The 18,211-nt window shown below is 47.4% G+C and overlaps 2 protein-coding genes across 2 annotated transcripts; both read left to right on the plus strand.

Annotated features, from left to right (window-relative positions):
- Positions 1 to 4,900: 4,900 nt before the first annotated feature.
- Positions 4,901 to 6,059, plus strand: LOC136473876 (E3 ubiquitin-protein ligase EL5-like). Its single transcript, XM_066471512.1, has one exon. It carries the CDS (start codon positions 4,965 to 4,967, stop codon positions 5,859 to 5,861), a length of 897 nt encoding a protein of 298 aa, XP_066327609.1. The 5' UTR covers positions 4,901 to 4,964; the 3' UTR covers positions 5,862 to 6,059.
- A 10,735-nt stretch (positions 6,060 to 16,794) lies between these two features.
- Positions 16,795 to 17,945, plus strand: LOC136473877 (E3 ubiquitin-protein ligase EL5-like). The gene has a single exon (XM_066471513.1). It carries the CDS (start codon positions 16,855 to 16,857, stop codon positions 17,746 to 17,748), a length of 894 nt encoding a protein of 297 aa, XP_066327610.1. The 5' UTR covers positions 16,795 to 16,854; the 3' UTR covers positions 17,749 to 17,945.
- The last annotated feature ends 266 nt before the right edge of the window (positions 17,946 to 18,211 follow it).

The raw sequence follows: 18,211 nt of genomic DNA on the forward strand, positions 1-18,211 counted from the left end.
CAAAACAAACATTACAAAAATAAATATGTAGCAGCATGAATGGTACACCATGTTCCTATGACCTGTATTTGATTTTGCTTTTTTAGTTTGTCATTATTGTAGGTTCAAGTGCACAGTTAAATCAAATTTAACATATTCCTGAAAATGCAAAATTTAGGTTGTTCTAGAGTTGGGTACAACAAGGTAGAAGAAAGGGTGTTATAGAGCTGGGTACTTCGATTTTCAACGAATAAGGGAGTATATGGTACTAATATGCAAATAACCATATGAAGCATTGCCATTAACATCCATGCTACAAGCAGTAGTAAGTGGAAGGCTTCCAGATCAAATATCAATACATTTTCGAGTCATGGAAATAATAACCCATACTATAACTAACATGGTACCACTCGCATATATTAAAAGATAGTTCAATTGGATTTATTTAATTACTTACAAGAACTCACATGGATAGCCAGCGTTGGCATTAGCTATGTAAAAACTTATCCACAATAGCAATTACAGGAGAACTCACATCATGTTCCCATGATATGTCCTCCGTACTATGGTCTCCTCCACTTAGATGGCAGTGTATGGCTTCTGTAGAGTCCACCACACACACAGGCCAGCCCCAAACACCAGCAATATGGTGAATCTTTGTAGTCTGTGATTTTGCAAGGGCTTTTGTATTTGCTTTCATCTCATCTATGGAATCAGAAAGACTCATGCCTCCACCAAAATATTTGCTTAGTTCTCGCACACCAATTGCCTTAGCCAGCCCAGTGTGGTTACCAATCTTATGAGCCAGCGTAGTATCAAAATACTCTTTTAGTTCCTCAACTAAGCTAGAAGCAACCATATCATCAATACGGCGACACAGATACTCATTAAGAACCAGCTCATGAGTATGGACCCAAAGTAGACAACTTTTGAACCTTAAATTTGGCTTATACTTTGCTATCAAAAAAGGATTGGCAAGGGAGGGATCAAGGTGGTCAGCAAGAAATCCATGCATAAGTGAGTTTGACCCACCTACCAGAACTGGAACTCGACCACGCCTTGCAATAGACTCCACAGTAGTTGTTGCAATAGATCAAAAGGAAGGTACAGATACATCATCCGCAATTGATGAAATAACCCCAATTAAGTGATGAGGAATACCACCTTGATCATTCGGCTAGATCTTGTTAGTTGCGATGTCAAGACCAGCATACATTTGCATCTTGTCCGCATTTATCACTTCACCACCAATCACCTTGGATATGTCAATTGATAACTTCGTCTTGCCTGTGCCAGTGGCACCCATGATTACCACCGGTTTAATCGACAACATCTACGAGATGTAGTTTGATCTTGCAGAGGTGAGGGGGGATGGGGTGGAGTGGTAGAGGGGAAAGTGCTTCTTGCCCTTTAAACCCTAGGTCGACCAGCCCATGTATATGAAGAGTCGATGGTGTAGTCGGGCAAGAAGAGGAGATGGGGGTAAGTGCTATGAGCGTTGGTAACCTAGGTCTGGCAAACTAAACATTGTACACTAGCAGGCATTCCTATAACTACTTATGTACTACCATGGATACACTTCATAGAAAAAACTTAATTATGCACATGTATGTAGTAACGTAATGCAAAGATGTATGAGTACAATATAATATGTATCATATGTATGTGGACAAATCCATAGGTCCACAGGTGTGGCGAATGGAAGGAGCTTCCTCTAGACAATCAAAGAAGAGGCAACCCGGCAAAGGAGAAGCTGAAGTGTCAGGTGCCTGCACATATTTCTTTACTTTTCCATCCTCTCATGTATTTGTGCAAAAGTCATGTTCTGCCTATAATCAGTTCGAGGACGTCATGACCATCTCCTTTCCAATTTTTTCATACTCTTGCTTGCTAGATCTCTTGTTATCATCTCTAATTGTAGGTTACTTTACCCCATTCTGATGATTTCATTCTTTGGACATTTAAGGGACATGCTCCATTGTAGGTAACATTGTGCCTAGTTTTGTTGTCTTTGTGTGCTCATGTTATGCCTACCACTGTTTTACTTTTGGCACGCTCCCACACAACCTGCACAAAGGCACGCGCATGCCTGTGAATAATGGAGAATGACCCTTAACCAGGCAACAACTACTGCCACAGTGTTACCTCACCATCGTTCATGTCGTGTGTGCCTACCATTGTTTAGGCATGCATCCACAGAAACTACGCAAAGGCACCCGCATGCCCGAAAATAATGGAGAATGCCCTTGAAGTACCCAACAACTACTGCCACAATGTCACCTCACCACCGCCCTTGGCACTACACGACATCACCCATGTCGACGCCACAGTCGCTCGCATTAAATGCGGTTCTTGCGCTGCTGGATACAACTCCATCCTTCTAGCTATAAAATTTGGTACCTCAGAGGTCTTCCATATCTCAAGAGGTAACACATCCTAGCTCAACTTCCTTACCATCGAGTATCATCCCTCTCTCCCCATTTCTCTGCTCTCCTATAGGAATCCAGCGGCTACGGCGGCCTTCCTCTTCGCCGGTGTCCTTAGCAAGGTGAGAAAACCATGACCATCTTTATGAAATCTTACCCTCTCCTATATATTACAAAAATGACTTACCCTCCTTTTCCTTGCAGATGGCAGATGAAGAGTGGACCACTAGCTACTGCTTGAACAAAGATGGTTTTCCCAAGCTCCTATATGCCACCATGTCCAGGATAGGTCTTTTGGATCACCCAGAGTATGTAGGTAGAGAATATGAGGAGTATGGCACAGAGCGGTGCGAGGTCATCATCTATGTTGGAGGAAGTAAAGATTTCCCCAACATAGGGTTGTGGGTGGTTTCTACTATAGGGTTTCGGTTTGAGGACACTTACCAATCTGTCACTCGCAAAGCTTTGAGGTACCTATGCCAGATTTATGAGAGGCCAATATGTCGTACACCCATGAGATTCTTCCCCCCTTTAACAAGAGACAGTCCTATGTGGGTAGCCCGAATGAGGACCCTTGAAGGCCCTGAATTACGTGAAAGTGACCCAACTACGGTGTTCATGTCTACCTACCTGCTTTCCCTAGATAAGCAATATGATAGGCATGCCACCCATTTGAAGAAGTGCATTCGTAGGGCAGAGGAGGCCGAGAACCAAATAAGAAACCTGCAAGTGCAGCTTGCGGAGGCTAAGGCGCAGGCAGCTAGAGTGGAGAGCCATGAGGCTACAACAATTGAACCCTTCAAACAGGCCGAAGACCGCCACACTCAGCAATTGAAGAATATCTACCTTTTCACTAGGGCCAAGAGAAGGACCCTCATTCTGGAAGGGAGAGAATGCCTAATACTAGATGGAATCCCAGTTGCAACCATGGAAGAAATCCAAGGGAAGATTGTGGACACGCCGCCCGCGCCTCCACCAACCGAGGCCTACCATGGAATTTCTGATACAGGGTCAGTCGATGGAGAAGAGATTCTCCCGCTGACTCAGGCACCACTAGGAGATGGCGTCTGCCCTCCTTCCATCCTCCCAGAAGATTTCTCAAGCTACGAAGAATGATCTAAGTGGAGACATGGGCCCCTCAAGAACCCTCATTGTAGTGTTTATTATTTTCACCTATAATGTAATCCCACATGGTGTTGTGCTTTGAGTTTAGTGATGTTGGTTGTTTGAATTCCACTTGAGCAAATATTTCTCTACGCCAATATGTCATTTCTCTACACCAATATGCCAGCGATTTTATTTAGTGACCTAGAATAGGTATTGTGTAATGGATGCCAAACTCTATCGCCCCTTGCATAACACCATACTGGAAAATACATATTAGCTTCTATTGAGATATTTTTTAGTACAACATACATATGATCCCTAAGATTTGATATATACCAAGAAGATCATCTTCCACAACATGGTAGTGGAAAAAATTAATTAGCTATAGCTTCCTTTGAGATACTTTCGAGTAACACGTATACATGATCCCAAGGTTTGATATATCAAGCAGATCACCCGCAGCGAAGCGCGGGCATAGTGGCCAGTTCCTTTGATGGAGGGCGGAATAGCAAGCCCAACTGATTAATAATCAGTAGCAGGCTAGCAGCCGGCCGAGTTGGAAACTTTTGAAAGTCAAGCTCGGACGAGACACAAACCAAGTGGAGTGCTCCACACCTCCACGCGACCAAGATCCAACTACGTTTGGTTAGCCGCATCTCATGACCCTGGTGTAGCATTGGTTTCTTTATTTTGTCCCCCACTGTTGCTGTATCGATCAATGACGGAGCAGCAATGATTCAAAACTGGGAACGAATTGAAATTCGATTCCACCGGTACGTATTTAATTATTACCATGATCGGAGAATGAAGCTCACTTCACATCATTAGGTGCGTGCTATACAAGTTGTTTATATAGACACGTCACGTGAGGAATTCAAGTTGGTCATTGCAGCTTCAATACATGCATCCTGAGTTCCTGACATCGTGTCAAAATGGAACTGGAAGTGACAACTATATAAAAACTCCGGCCACTTGACTGCTTGAGCATCACGAACACTACGTCATTCACGTGGCAAAGAAAGTGTCTGCCTCGTGGTCACGGTGCAGTACTACGTTTCCATGGGAAAAACGAAAGAAAGTGCACCGAGATGCTGACATCCAGGCCAAACCAAACCCCGCGCGGACTCGCGGAGGCACGGGCAAACCGCTCGCGTCCGCGATCGCTGCCATTGACCGGCCGCCCTGCCGGTCACACCTGGCCAGGTGTCCTAGGCCTTGGCCCCCAAGCCTTGCCAGCAGCCGCAGCCGCCGGTCAGCCGGTGCAAGCGCAAGCGCGCGACAACTTCTCGGCGCCTTCCGTCCCGCCGGTTCGTCGCCGCGTCAACCATCCTTGTATATATATGCTCGAGCTCCCCACTTTCGACTTTCGAGTGCTCACTCGCTACATACACACACGGCACACCGGCAAGCTTGCCAACCGGGTTGCATCCAGGCATCGAGAAATTAAACAGCATGGCGCAAGGTTCCGACGAAGGCGCCGGCGCAGCGCACGCGTCGTGGCCGAGCGGCGCCGACGCCGACACACCCGTGGCGCCCACGGCGGGTGCGGCCGCCGCCATGACGCTCAGCATCCTCATCGTCGCAGGCATCCTCCTGCTCTTCGCCATCATCGCTTTCGTCCTCGCCTCCCTCCAGTACTGCTTCAACGCCAGCAGGGGCAGGGACAGGGACGCAGGGAGCGGGCGGCGGCGCCGTGGTCCGCGGCCGGCCGCCGGTGGTAGCAGCGGTGGGACACGGGCCAGCAGGGGCGTCGACCCGGAGCTGCTGCGCTCGCTGCCTGTCACGGTGTACCACGGTTCGGACAAGGGGCAGCGGTACGCGGTGGAGTGCGCCGTGTGCCTCGCCGAGCTCCAGGACGGCGAGGAGGCCCGGTTCTTGCCCCGCTGCGGCCACGGCTTCCACGCAGAGTGCGTCGACATGTGGCTCGCCTCCCACACCACCTGCCCGCTCTGCCGCCTCACCGTCTCCAAGCCCGACGACGTATCTCCTCATCTGGCGCCTTCCTTGGCTCTCCCACCGGTCGCGCCGGAGCCCGCGAACTACGCCACCGTCAACCTCCCCGCCAGCGTGCTTCTCGTGGTGTCTGACTATGGCGCGGTCACCGCGGTGACTATGACCACCGACGTCCCCACGAATCCATCCACCTTGGTGATCGAGATCCCGGAGCTGGCCGTGCCGACGCCGACGCTGACCCCGTGCGACGCTGCCAAGTCACCGGGCTCGGCGAGGCTGAGATCGTTCAGGAGGCTGTGGAGCTTCGGAAGGCAAGGGGCCGGAGCGACTCCTTCCTGCTCCTGTGCCGGTGCCGGCGCCAGCGAAGGAGTCGACTTGGAGCAGGGTATCAGCTAGCCTTACCGACTTACCGTTACCATAGCACAGCACCGGAACGGGACATGCGGCCGACCGGCCAGCCGGAGAGCAGCACGAATTTCTGCGCTCTCTGCAATGGTGCACATGTATATTCAATTAATGTACCATTTCTTAGTTTTAGAATATGTACATTCGTTTTCTTTTGGAATTCACACTTTCGTCTCAGTTCTTGTTCATCGTTCTCCATTGATCCATCAAAGGAGCAAAAAAACCATAAAAGAAATGTTTATCATGTTTTCATTTTACTTGAAAAGAAAAAACATGCCTCCTTCATGGAACTCGATAGTTATGATAGAGGCTGGAACATTTGTTCCATTATCTAACAAAATGGAACTCGATAGTTACATTCTTATACAGTGCTAGTTATCATCCATGACTGAGTTGGTAGCAATTGTGCCATTTCAGAGGTGAAGAAACATGGCATCCAAATTGTAGTTGAGTTGCCCTTTCTCCAGATTTAAAATGTTAAGTAGAGGTGCAATCAAATCGTATGCCATTGAGCATCGCTGAACCATACTTGATTTCACATTTTCTGTCATAATCAGATATATAGATAATATCTGATACAGATATGGCCACATATGGTCTACATTACAAATGTAAATAAATAAATAATTACGTATCAAATATGGGACGAGCAATGCCTATTTGAAATATTTTTTCACACACTGAGTAAAAGCAACAACTATATCAAGGTTCACAATTTCACCGAAGTTTCACAAATTTCGATAATTTCGGAGGTGGCTGAAAGAAAAATCTGAAATTTCGCATTACACCCATGCATGTGCTATATAACTCTAGACTCATATTTTCTATTGTTTATATATTGCATATTCTTCTACCTAATAGATGCATAGTCATAAATCATGCTAATATTTTGTTTAGATTTATTTTCTAGAAAAACATACTTCATGTCTAAGCCTCTAAAAAAGTTCGGCGAAATTTCGGCCGAATTTCGGGGGTAATCGAAACTTTTCTAATTACGTCATTTTTTTCTGATCTGACCACTCTACAAGTCCATCCAGCAATATAAATCACAAGTTGCATACATATAAATAGTTAGATATGTATAAATGCTTGACCACATGGCATTCTAACATATTAAAAAGAAAAAAATTATAGATGGTCGCATAGAGGCATAGTAATCAATCAACTAGTCAAATTTAAACTTTTATGATGTTCTTGTACTTAAAACCTGTGCTTAAATTTTATTCAAGCCCCTAAATTTTTTTCTCAAAATTGAAACTTCAGTTAAATAAGTTACATTAACTTGACTATTTGCATATTTTGTTTTATTTTAAAGTTATAAGGAATGCTTAAGTAAATTGAAAAATTAAAGTTTGTTGGTATCTCGAGTGTCATATCTATAAAATTTTAGAGAAAAATAAGAAAGTCCACTTCAGTCACCGAGCTGAAAATTGCCTGGGCCTGCAGAACACGTCTCGTTGATGTCTAATGCAACTATTCGAATTCAATACCCAACCTAACTATTCAAATTATCGGGTATCAAATACATGATGGTACTGCCCCTCCTTATATTCAAATATGGAACATCTGGAAAAAAAAATATTCAAATATGGTACTAAAAAACTATAAAAAAAATTTAGTTCCAAATTATTTATTTTTGTAGAGCTCGCATATTGAGATTGACGAAAGTTTAGCACCCTAAGTTCCAATCCTACTCTAGCATGGCAATTCTAGGAATGTAAATGACAAGTAATGAATTGCTCAAAGTAAATGCTTAAAGTAAAGAGAGGAGAAGGAACGCGGCGATGTTTTGCCGAGGTATCGGAGAGTCGCCACTCCCCACTAGTCCTTGTTGGAGCACCCGCGCAAGGATGTAGCTCCCCCTTGATCCGCGCAAGGATCAAGTGCTCTCTACGGGTTGATTCTTCGACACTCCGTCGCGGTGAATCACCCACAACCGCTCACAACTTGAGTTAGGTCACCCACAAACTCTTCGGATGATCACCAAACTCCCAATCACCACCAAGCCGTCTAGGTGATGGCGATCACCAAGAGTAACAAGCACGAACTCTCACTTGACCACGACAAGCCTAATGAGAACGGTGGATGCACACTTTGCTACTCTTGATCTTCACTAATGAGGGCTCTCTTTGGAATTCTCAAATCTCAATCACCTCACTAGAACCTTGCTCTTCTTGGCACTCTCTAAGGTGTTTCTCAGCTGTTGGAATGAGCAAAAGTACCCCCACACACGAGCGGAGGTTGTATTTATAACACCGGCTGAAAAACGAACCGTTATGTGCCTCTGTGGGGTGACCGGACGCTCCGGTCATGTTGACCGGACGCTCCGGTTAGTACACCCCGAACTCGAGTGGTTAAGTGTTGACCGGACGCGTCTGGTCACGCTTTTCCCTCACTGGAACCTTACTGATGTCGACCGGACGCTGGACCCCCAGAGTCCGGTCACTTGCTGAGCAGTGTCCGGTCAGTAGCCGGAACCTGATCAGCACCTTACTGGAGTCGACCGGACGCTGGCCCTCAGCGTCCCGTGACTTGACCTCGCAGCGTCCGGTCACTTCCAGACGCTTTCACCTCGGTCAAATGAACTGACCGAACCCTGAGCCAGCGTCCGGTCACACCGGAGCCAGCGTCCGGTCAGTATTTGACCCTCCATTCACTTTCAACTCTCGATCATATGTGAATGAAGTTTACCCTATTGGATCAAAGGGCTGTTATGGAGCTACCTAGTGCTAGTTTTAACAAGTGTGCACCACACCTAACTCATTAGACTCACCTAGGTCAAGCTACCCGTTCATACCCCCTTAATAGTACGACCAAAAGAAAAACAGAGTCCTAAACTATTCTAAGTGTCTCTCCAATTCCAATCAACACTTGGAACTAGTCTATCCTTAACCTTGTCGTCCATCCTTTGAAAACCGAAACAATTTCCATCGTAGGGGCATGACAACCTTGATTGCCCAATCGATCTCCATTACCGTGACCTAACTTAATTGTTTCTGCAAAATACACGTTAGTCACAGTAATCACGTATTGTCATTAATCACCGAAACCCAACTAGGGGCCTAAATGGTTTCACTTACCAAATTTTGGTGTAAACACAAATTATTTATTTTTCTAGAGCTCGCATCTTGTGATTGACGAAACCATCGCATACAGCTCGTTGTCAACAACATATCGCTTATCAGTAAAAAATAACATCATTAAATCTCGAAATAAATAAAACAATGAACACTCATGCCAAATCAATGGCTTAAACCTGTACTTACCTACAAGTACCCAACTTTGGCGCTACCATCATATTTAATTATTTATTGACTTCGCCAAGAGAGATTTTGTGACCGGCAACACAACGCGTTGATGTGAGCGACGCGAGTGTCAAATTCTCTCTTACCACGTCTTTGCTGATGTATGCTGATCTTCCTTGGTCCGTCAAGTCAACAAGCAGCCAGATTGCAACGTGACCCGGGCGGGCGGATGCATTGCACGCATGGCGCATCTCATGATCCTCGTGTTAGCTTTTTTTTTGTCCATGTCGTTTGCAGTGTCAAGTTTAACAGGCCGAACCAAGCGACGACAAATGATAAATCGGTTGGCCAGTTGGGCCTTCGTTCGATCAATTAGTTCAGTTTATATACTACTAGGAACAAGGCAGTTCAACTCGTCATTGGTTTTCAACCGGTCAAATGAAAGTTGTTTCCTTTAGTCATCTCAAAACGAAAATGACCATTTGGCATGCCATATTTTGCGAATTTAGATTTTTACATGGAGGGAAGTTATCCACAATCTTATTCTTTCATGTTTTGTCAAAATATATACGTTAATTCGGAGGGGGGGGGGGGGGGGGGGGGGGGGGGGGGGGGGGAATGTTGCCACGGCGCCTTCGGGTTTGGTCGTTGGACTGTACATCTGCTGGTTGGACAGAGTCGAGTTATCAACCCTTCACGGCAGTGGTGGAGGTCTGCGATTCCAGCAAGTAAGCACGTATATATACATATTTATATTAAAAAAAAGAAAAAAACACTCATCTGATGTGTACCTGAGAGCCGAGGCCGAGCGTGCGAGCGCCGAGCGCGAGCGAGAGGCAGGACGCGAGCGAGCGTCAGGCCCACGCAGGCACGCGGCACATGTGGCCAGCGACGACAAAGACGCCAATAGCCCAATACGGATCGAGGCAGCGCCGCCGTATACTTCAAGTCTTCTAGGCTCGACGGTTCGTCTAATCATCTTAATCACTCACGTCGTCCGTCGCCGTTGGCTGTCGCCCGCGGCCCGTCATTGTCCAGTCGTCCTCATGACCTCGTCCCGTTCGTCGTTCGGCAATTCGTCCTTCACCCTGCCCTACGACCGCACCGACATTTGTGATCGGAATTGTTCAGCCGTTCAGGTGAGATTCAATCCTTGTTCTTTGGCTTTTTGTAAAAAATTCATATGTACTTTAATTGCTAATTGCTTAGCGCTAAAATCATAAAATCATCCATCATGCAGCGAGGTCGAGGATTTGTCCCAACATCAGAGTCGATCTAGATTGATCTTTTGTTTAGTACTCGTATTATGTGAGTGATCCATAATCGCATGTGAGAGTTCAATCGAGCAAGTGCAATTTATTTAATCTGGAACTGAATTACATTAAGAGATGGGTTTGCCTAGGCCTGAAGATACTCAATGGGGATCTCATTACAAAACTGTATGCAACATCATTACTATGTATGAAGCAATCCATGATGTACTGGTTGATCTTGGGGATGATCCTGCATATAAGGATGATTGGACCAAAATACATTTTGTGACAGGAGCATTTGAGAACTTTGAATTTATTTTCTTTGCACACTTAATTTATATTATTCTTGGATATACAAATGAGTTATCTAAGTATTTGCAAAGAAGGGACTAAGATATTCTTAATGCAATATCACTTTTTAATGTGGCAAAGAAAAGAATGCAATAATTGAGGTCTGATGGTTGGAATAATTTTCTTGAGAAGGTCACTTCATTTTACGATAAACATGGTGTTGAAGTTCCTGCTATGGATGGTGATTATGTTCCTTATGAAAAATCAGCAAGGAAAGCTCGTGCCCAAAAGCAAATCAATGATGACCACTTTAGAAGAGAAGTATATATTGATATCATTGATTAAACAAGTCAAGAACTTGATAACCGGTTTGACAAGATTAATATGGAGTTGTTGTCTTGTATGTCGGCCTTCGGTCATTCTAAGTCATTTGCTTCTTTTGATGCACAGAAGCTACGTAGACTAGCGGAGTTCTACCCAAAGGAGTTCTCAAATAATAATTTGCTCAAACTTGAATTGCAGCTACATAATTATATTGATGATATGAGACAGGATGATAGCTTCAAAGGTCTAGACAATATTGTTGATCTCTCAGTTAAGTTTGTTGAAACAACGAGGTACAAAGTGTATGATATGGTTTATGAGCTTCTCAAATTGGTATTGCTTCTACCTGTGGCAACAACAAGTGTTGAAAGGGGATTTTCTGCAATAGTTTTTGTGAAAACAAAGTTAAGAAATAAGATGAGAGATAGTCTTTTGGATGATTGTCTAGTCACTTTCATTGAGCGGGATATTTTCTTTGAAGTTGATGAAGATGATATAATCAAGATATTTATGTCCCTTCGAAAGCATCGAATAAAATAGTCACAAGAATAGCATTGTAAGTCTCCGGCTGTCTTTTATGCCTTATTTCAATTATCGGTATGGCATTTGAACTATTTATACTATACTTAATGGATGGTTTGAACTTAATCCATGAATTTAAGCCTTATTGTGTTATTTAGTGCATATACACCGAATCATGTTGCCAATTTTACAATTATTACCGAATTACTGAAATAGATTTACCGAATTGTATATGAAAATTTTTGGACGGCATACCCTTAAACAAAATCCTAGATTCGCCACTGCTTCACGGGCCAGGATTTATATCAAATCCATAGCCCAAATAAAACCAGGCAGCGCTCTGCAGTTGATAGACGCCAGCGGTTGACATTGACAGCCGATCTCCACAGCGCTCTTTCGGTCTCACCGCCGCCACTAACCGGCCGGCCGGCCATACCTGGCCGGGCGATCAAAACACCAGCAAAAGCCTCCTTCTTGGTGCCTTCTCTCTCTTTGTCTTGCCTGCTTCATGCTAACGAAGCCCATGCTCCTCGTCGCATCAACGCCGCTGTCTGTTTGTCCCCGTCATCACGGCAATGCTCGCTGCTCGGACACTTCGTGCATCCCACATTGGGCCTCCCCCATATATCTGTGCGAGCCCTCTGACTTTGAGTGCCCGACCTACACTACACTTGCGCTTCACCGCGCCACTGAAAGGGTCGTCTGACCGAGCATGGCGATGCACCAGCACCAAGGCCCCACCGACGTGTCGTCGCCGTCATGGCCGAGCGCCGGCCCTCCCAAGGCAGCGCCAGCGGCAGCCGCCACGGGTGGCGCCATGACGGCCGGCGGCGCCATCACCGGTGGCCAGTGCGATTTTTTTATTTTTAACACATTTTTTTAACTATTTTTAAAACTGACACCGTTTATTTTTTTAAAACTAACACTTTTGGACGTGCCTGTTTGCACGGCGTGGCTAATTCACGCTGCCGCGCCAAGCATGGAGGCGCGGCAGGGGGAAATCAACGGCTGTGGCGACCGCTGACGTGGCAGGTCTGACGCGCCACCCGTCACGACGCGGCAGGGCTACCGCGCCACGCATCACGGCACGGTAGCCCCTTGTACCCGGCCTTGCTTCCCTTTCTCTCCCTCTGTCTCACTCGGCCCGTTTGAACCGGTTGGAGAGAGGAGCCACACCCTGAGCCGCCCTGCGCCCACCGCCGCGCCACGCACGCTCGCCACACCGCCCGAAGAAGCCCGCCGCCGGCATGACTCCCGCCCGGCACTCCTGCCCACCGTGACCCCGGCCACCGCATCCCCCACCGTGTGTCAGTCCTCCCTGACTCCATCTCCATCTCCCCCTATCTCGATGCCTCCCTTACTGCCGCCGTCGCCCCTCCATCTCCCCACTTTCCTGCGCCGCCCGTCCTCGTTGCCTCCCCTCCATCTCTCCGCACTTTCTCGAGCCGTGAAGGACATTGTAGCGCTGCCCATCGTCGTCCTCCAGAAGGGGGATTGTCGTCGGCCGGCCGACCATTGCCGCCGCCCTCCAGAAGTAGGCCGCTGCCGGCCGGCCATTGCCCCCGGCGGCCATATCCTTTCCATTGGTGGATTGTGGTGACCCATAATCTTTGTCGAGGTAATGCTCCTCTGCATCTCTGTCAATTTTTTTGCTAGGGTTAGGATTCAAATTTAGTTTAACTGGATAGAGATTTATATAATTAGTTAGCAAAGATATTTAGTGAAGTTAGTAAATATAAGTTATGTATAATTTTGCAGTTAGCTAGATATGTATAGTTAGTAAAGTTACTTAGTACAGTAAGTATAGGTATTAATATTAGTGTGTTTAGTGTAGTTAGTTAGTATAGTTAGTTAGAATTGTTGGTATAGGTATTAATATTAGATTGTTAGTACAGTTAGTTAGTTTAGGTGCAGTCAGTTAGTTAGTACGCACGATGATTTCGATGACCTGATGAAGTTTCTGAAACACTTTTGTAGATGGATTGTTGTGTTAGAGTTTTCTACGGATGAAGTGTTAGGAGAGAAGATGGTATGTTTGAGGATATGGAAGAAGAATTGGAATGGTTTGATGAACCTCCTAGCTTCAACGACTTTTGTGTCCGTTTGAATGCAAAGTTTGACGGTGATTTCACATTAAAGGGGATGTTTGATACTGGGAAGACTAGGGCACACTATGTCCTGATGCCCTTGTGCGACCCTGCTCACTGGTCCTATTACAATAGGGTGCTCCAAGGTTTCAATGTGCACATGGCTGAGGTGGTGGTGGAGAATGGGTACAGGATGCAGGGTGTCCTGGACGGGCCGTCGATTGACGGTGTTGGAGGCAATGAGCAAGAATTGGGGGTCGAAGGGGAAGCAACTCAGGGTAACATGGATTTGGACGGTCAGTTGACGTAGGAGCAGTTTCATTCAAGTCAAGTAGGTTGTATAAGCAATGACTTCGATATGAACGAGTTCAAATTGAAAGAAGAGGAGCAGGAGGAGGAGGACAGGATCGGTGATGTAGTTAGCAGTGATTCAGAGATTCAGATGATGACCAAGAAGGTAGACATGCTATGCCCACACCGGTTGATGCCATGCCAGTACCTGTTCATGGTATGTCATTACTAGTACCAACTGAGGTTTTGCATGCTATCCAGGCTTAGGGTAGTCTAGTCATAGATTTGCTAGTAGATGATACCCCCTATGATTCATGGGATAGAATTAGCGAAGCGCAGCAGTATGTTCCACCACCACCTTACACAGCGACTGAGCTTGAGCAACTAAGGTCGATGAACGTACCTTTCAGGGGCATTCCGGACTATAGGGATGTCAGCAAGACAGATATGGCAGTTTGTGACACCGGTCTCCAGATGTGTAGGAAATCATTGTATGACTATGAGAAAGAAATCCTTAGTAAGGGGATGATATTCAATACAATATCAGAGATGAAGCTCTTCCTTCAGGACTATGATGTGTATCACCATAGGCCGTACAATGTCACTCATTCAGACTAGGAGTTGAGGTACCACGTGATATGCAAAAACGGTTGTATGTGGAGGTTAAATGCACGAAAGAGACAGAGTGATGGCAAGTGGAGGATAAGTAAAGTGGTCGAACCACACACTTGCCTAACAAATAGAGGGAAGGAAAATTATCAGCAGCTCACTGCACGTTGCCTTGTCCGTCGTATATTGGGGCTCGTTGATGACAATAACGATATTTTGGTGTCTTCGTTACAACAGTCCATATCTGGATTCGTTAAGTATGATGTGAAGTACGGAAAGGCTTGGCGTGCTAAGCAAATTGCCCTGACGATTCGTTGGGATAGTTGGGAGGAAACGTACAATAGGGTGTCCCGCATCTTATGTGTAATGCATTACTACAACCCTGGCTTGAAATGGTTTGTGGACACCGGAGGGATGTATTTTCGGGACCCGTTGAGGCATGTCCTCTATCGTGTGTTCTGGTCATTCGCGCAAACAGAATATGCATTCCAGTTTTGTCGGCCAGTCGTACTTGTTGATGGCACTTTCCTGACAAGAAAGTACAGGGGCACCTTGATGATGGTTGCTGCTGTTGATCCTGAGGACCATATAGTACCCATGGCTTTTGCTTTGGCAGAGGGAGAGAACAATGAATCATGATCATGGTTCATGCGGCTTCTACGTGTACAAGTACAAGTACTTGGCCTATCTCGCACTATATGTTTGATCTCGGACCGTCACCTAGGGCTTGTTCATGCTGCATCTGAGCATATAGATGGGTTCTCGCCTCTAGTGCACAGATGGTGCATGAGACACTTTGCCGCTAATTTCTGGCGGCGTCAGAGGAAGAAGGAGGTATGTGACAAGGTAAAGGCTCTATGTTGTGTACGTACAGAGCACCAGTTCAAGGAGACAAAGAGAGAACTAGACAAGATGCTAAATGAAGCGGGAAAGGCCTGGTTAGAGGTGCAGATGGAATAGAAGGATAAGTGGGCGTTAGCATATGACGAGGGGGATTTCAGGTATGGCATCATGACCACTAACTGCTCGGAGTCTTTCAACTGTGTATTCACCGGAGTTCGATCGTTCCCTATGTCTGGAATTGTTGAGTTTTCCTTTCGTAAGTGCAACGAATATTTTGTCAAGAGGTGGGAATTTGCGCAGAGGAATATAGCTGAGTGGGGGCGTTTTGGAAAGGCCAGAGCAGAATATTTGAAGGAGGTCGAGGAATTGGCCAAGCAGCACACCTCCGAGCCGTATGGACCCCGCCGCCATATCTTTAGTGTACGGGGCAAGGGTGGCACAAGCTTGGGTGGCGAACGTTATGGTGGACGAAACTATCGAGATGATCTTGAAAAAGTAGAGTGCAGTTGCAACGTCCCTCAGATCATGCATGCCCCTTGCTCTCATATGATCACGGCCTGCAGGGTTCGCGGGTATAACTATGAGGATCTGCCATATATGTCACCTTTGTATCTCCGTTCGAACACCGTTAGTATTTGGGAGAGGAGCTTCGAGCCATACCTTGACCCGACACAGTGGCCACCTTATCATGGTTATAACTACGTGCCGCATCCGGATCTAATGAAGGTAGGCAAGGGTAGGAGGAAGAAGAAGCGACTCAAGGGGGACATGGACGCTATGAGTGGGTACGGCGAAGACATGTATGGAGGGGGAGACTTCAACAAAACCCGTGGCAGGAATCTTTACTCCGTTTACAAAGAACCTGGTCACAAGGCTAGCAAACATAGAAGATAAGGGCAGCATGTGTATATAACATATATTTTATTATATTAATGTTAGTTATTTGCTATGCTATTTAAAACTACTAGTACATTGGAACCTTGAAGCTTATATAAACTCCGGCCACTTGACTGCTTGAGCATCACGAACACTACGTCATTCACGTGGCAAAGAAAGTGCCTGCCTCGTGGTCACGGTGCAGTACTACGTTTCCAAGGGAAAAACGAAAGAAAGTGCACCGAGATGCTGACATCCAGGCCAAACCAAACTCCGCGCGGACTCGCGGAGGCACGGGCAAACCGCTCGCGTCCGCGATCGCTGCCATTGACCGGCCGCCCTGCCGCTCTCACCTGGCCAGGTGTCCTAGTCCTACAATAGCCTTGGCCCCCAAGCCTTGCCAGCAGCCGCAGCCGCCGGTCAGCCAGTGCAAGCGCAAGCGCGCGACAACTTCTCGGCGCCTTCCGTCCCGCCGGTCCGTCGCCGCGTCAACCATCCTTGTATGGATGAACGAACTGGAGTCGTATATATATGCTCGAGCTCCCCACTTTCGACTTTCGAGTGCTCACTCGCTACATACACACACGGCACACCGGCAAGCTTGCCAACCGGGTTGCATCCAGGCATCGAGAAATTAAACAGCATGGCGCAAGGTTCCGACGAAGGCGCCGGCGCAGCGCACGCGTCGTGGCCGAGCGGCGCCGACGCCGACACACCCGTGGCGCCCACGGCGGGTGCGGCCGCCGCCATGACGCTCGGCAGCATCCTCACCGTCGCAGGCATCCTCCTGCTCTTCGTCATCTTCGCCTTCGTCCTCGCCTCCCTCCAGTACTGCTTCAACGCCAGCAGGGACAGGGACGCAGGGAGCGGGCGGCGGCGCCGTGGTCCGCTGCCGGCCGCCGGTGGTAGCAGCGGTGGGACACGGGCCAGCAGGGGCGTCGACCCGGAGCTGCTGCGCTCGCTGCCTGTCACGGTGTACCACGGTTCGGACAAGGGGCAGCGGTACGCGGTGGAGTGCGCCGTGTGCCTCGCCGAGCTCCAGGACGGCGAGGAGGCCCGGTTCTTGCCCCGCTGCGGCCACGGCTTCCACGCAGAGTGCGTCGACATGTGGCTCGCCTCCCACACCACCTGCCCGCTCTGCCGCCTCACCGTCTCCAAGCCCGACGACGTATCTCCTCATCTGGCGCCTTCCTTGGCTCTCCCACCGGTCGCGCCGGAGCCCGCGAACTACGCCACCGTCAACCTCCCCGCCAGCGTGCTTCTCGGGGTGTCTGACCATGGCGCGGTCACCGCGGTGACTATGACCACCGACGTCCCCACGAACCCATCCACCTTGGTGATCGAGATCCCGGAGCTGGCCGTGCCGACGCCGACGCTGACCCCGTGCGACGCTGCCAAGTCACCGGGCTCGGCGAGGCTGAGATCGTTCAGGAGGCTGTGGAGCTTCGGAAGGCAAGGGGCCGGAGCGACTCCTTCCTGCTCCTGTGCCGGTGCCGGCGCCAGCGAAGGAGTCGACTTGGAGCAGGGTATCAGCTAGCCTTACAGACTTACCGTTACCATAGCACAGCACCGGAACGGGACATGCGGCCGACCGGCCAGCCGGAGAGCAGCACGAATTTCTGCGCTCTCTGCAATGGTGCACATGTATATTCAATTAATTAATGTACCATTTCTTAGTTTTAGAATATGTGCATTCGTTTTCTTTTGGAATTCACACTTTCGTCTCAGTTCTTGTTCTTCGTTCTCCATTGATCCATCAAAGGAGCAAAAAAAAAACATAAAAGAAATGTTTATCATGTTTTCATTTTACTTGAAAAGAAAAAACATGCCTCCTTCATGGAACTCGATAGTTATGGTAGAGCTGGAACATTTGTTCCATTATCTAAAAAAATGGAACTCGATAGTTACATTCTTATACAGTGCTAGTTATCATCCATGACTGAGTTGGTGGCAATTGTGCCATTTCAGAGGTGAAGAAACATGGCATCCAAATTGTAGTT

The sequence above is a fragment of the Miscanthus floridulus genome, chromosome 8 (assembly GCF_019320115.1).
Source record: "Miscanthus floridulus cultivar M001 chromosome 8, ASM1932011v1, whole genome shotgun sequence".
Classification (NCBI taxonomy): Eukaryota; Viridiplantae; Streptophyta; class Magnoliopsida; order Poales; family Poaceae; genus Miscanthus; species Miscanthus floridulus.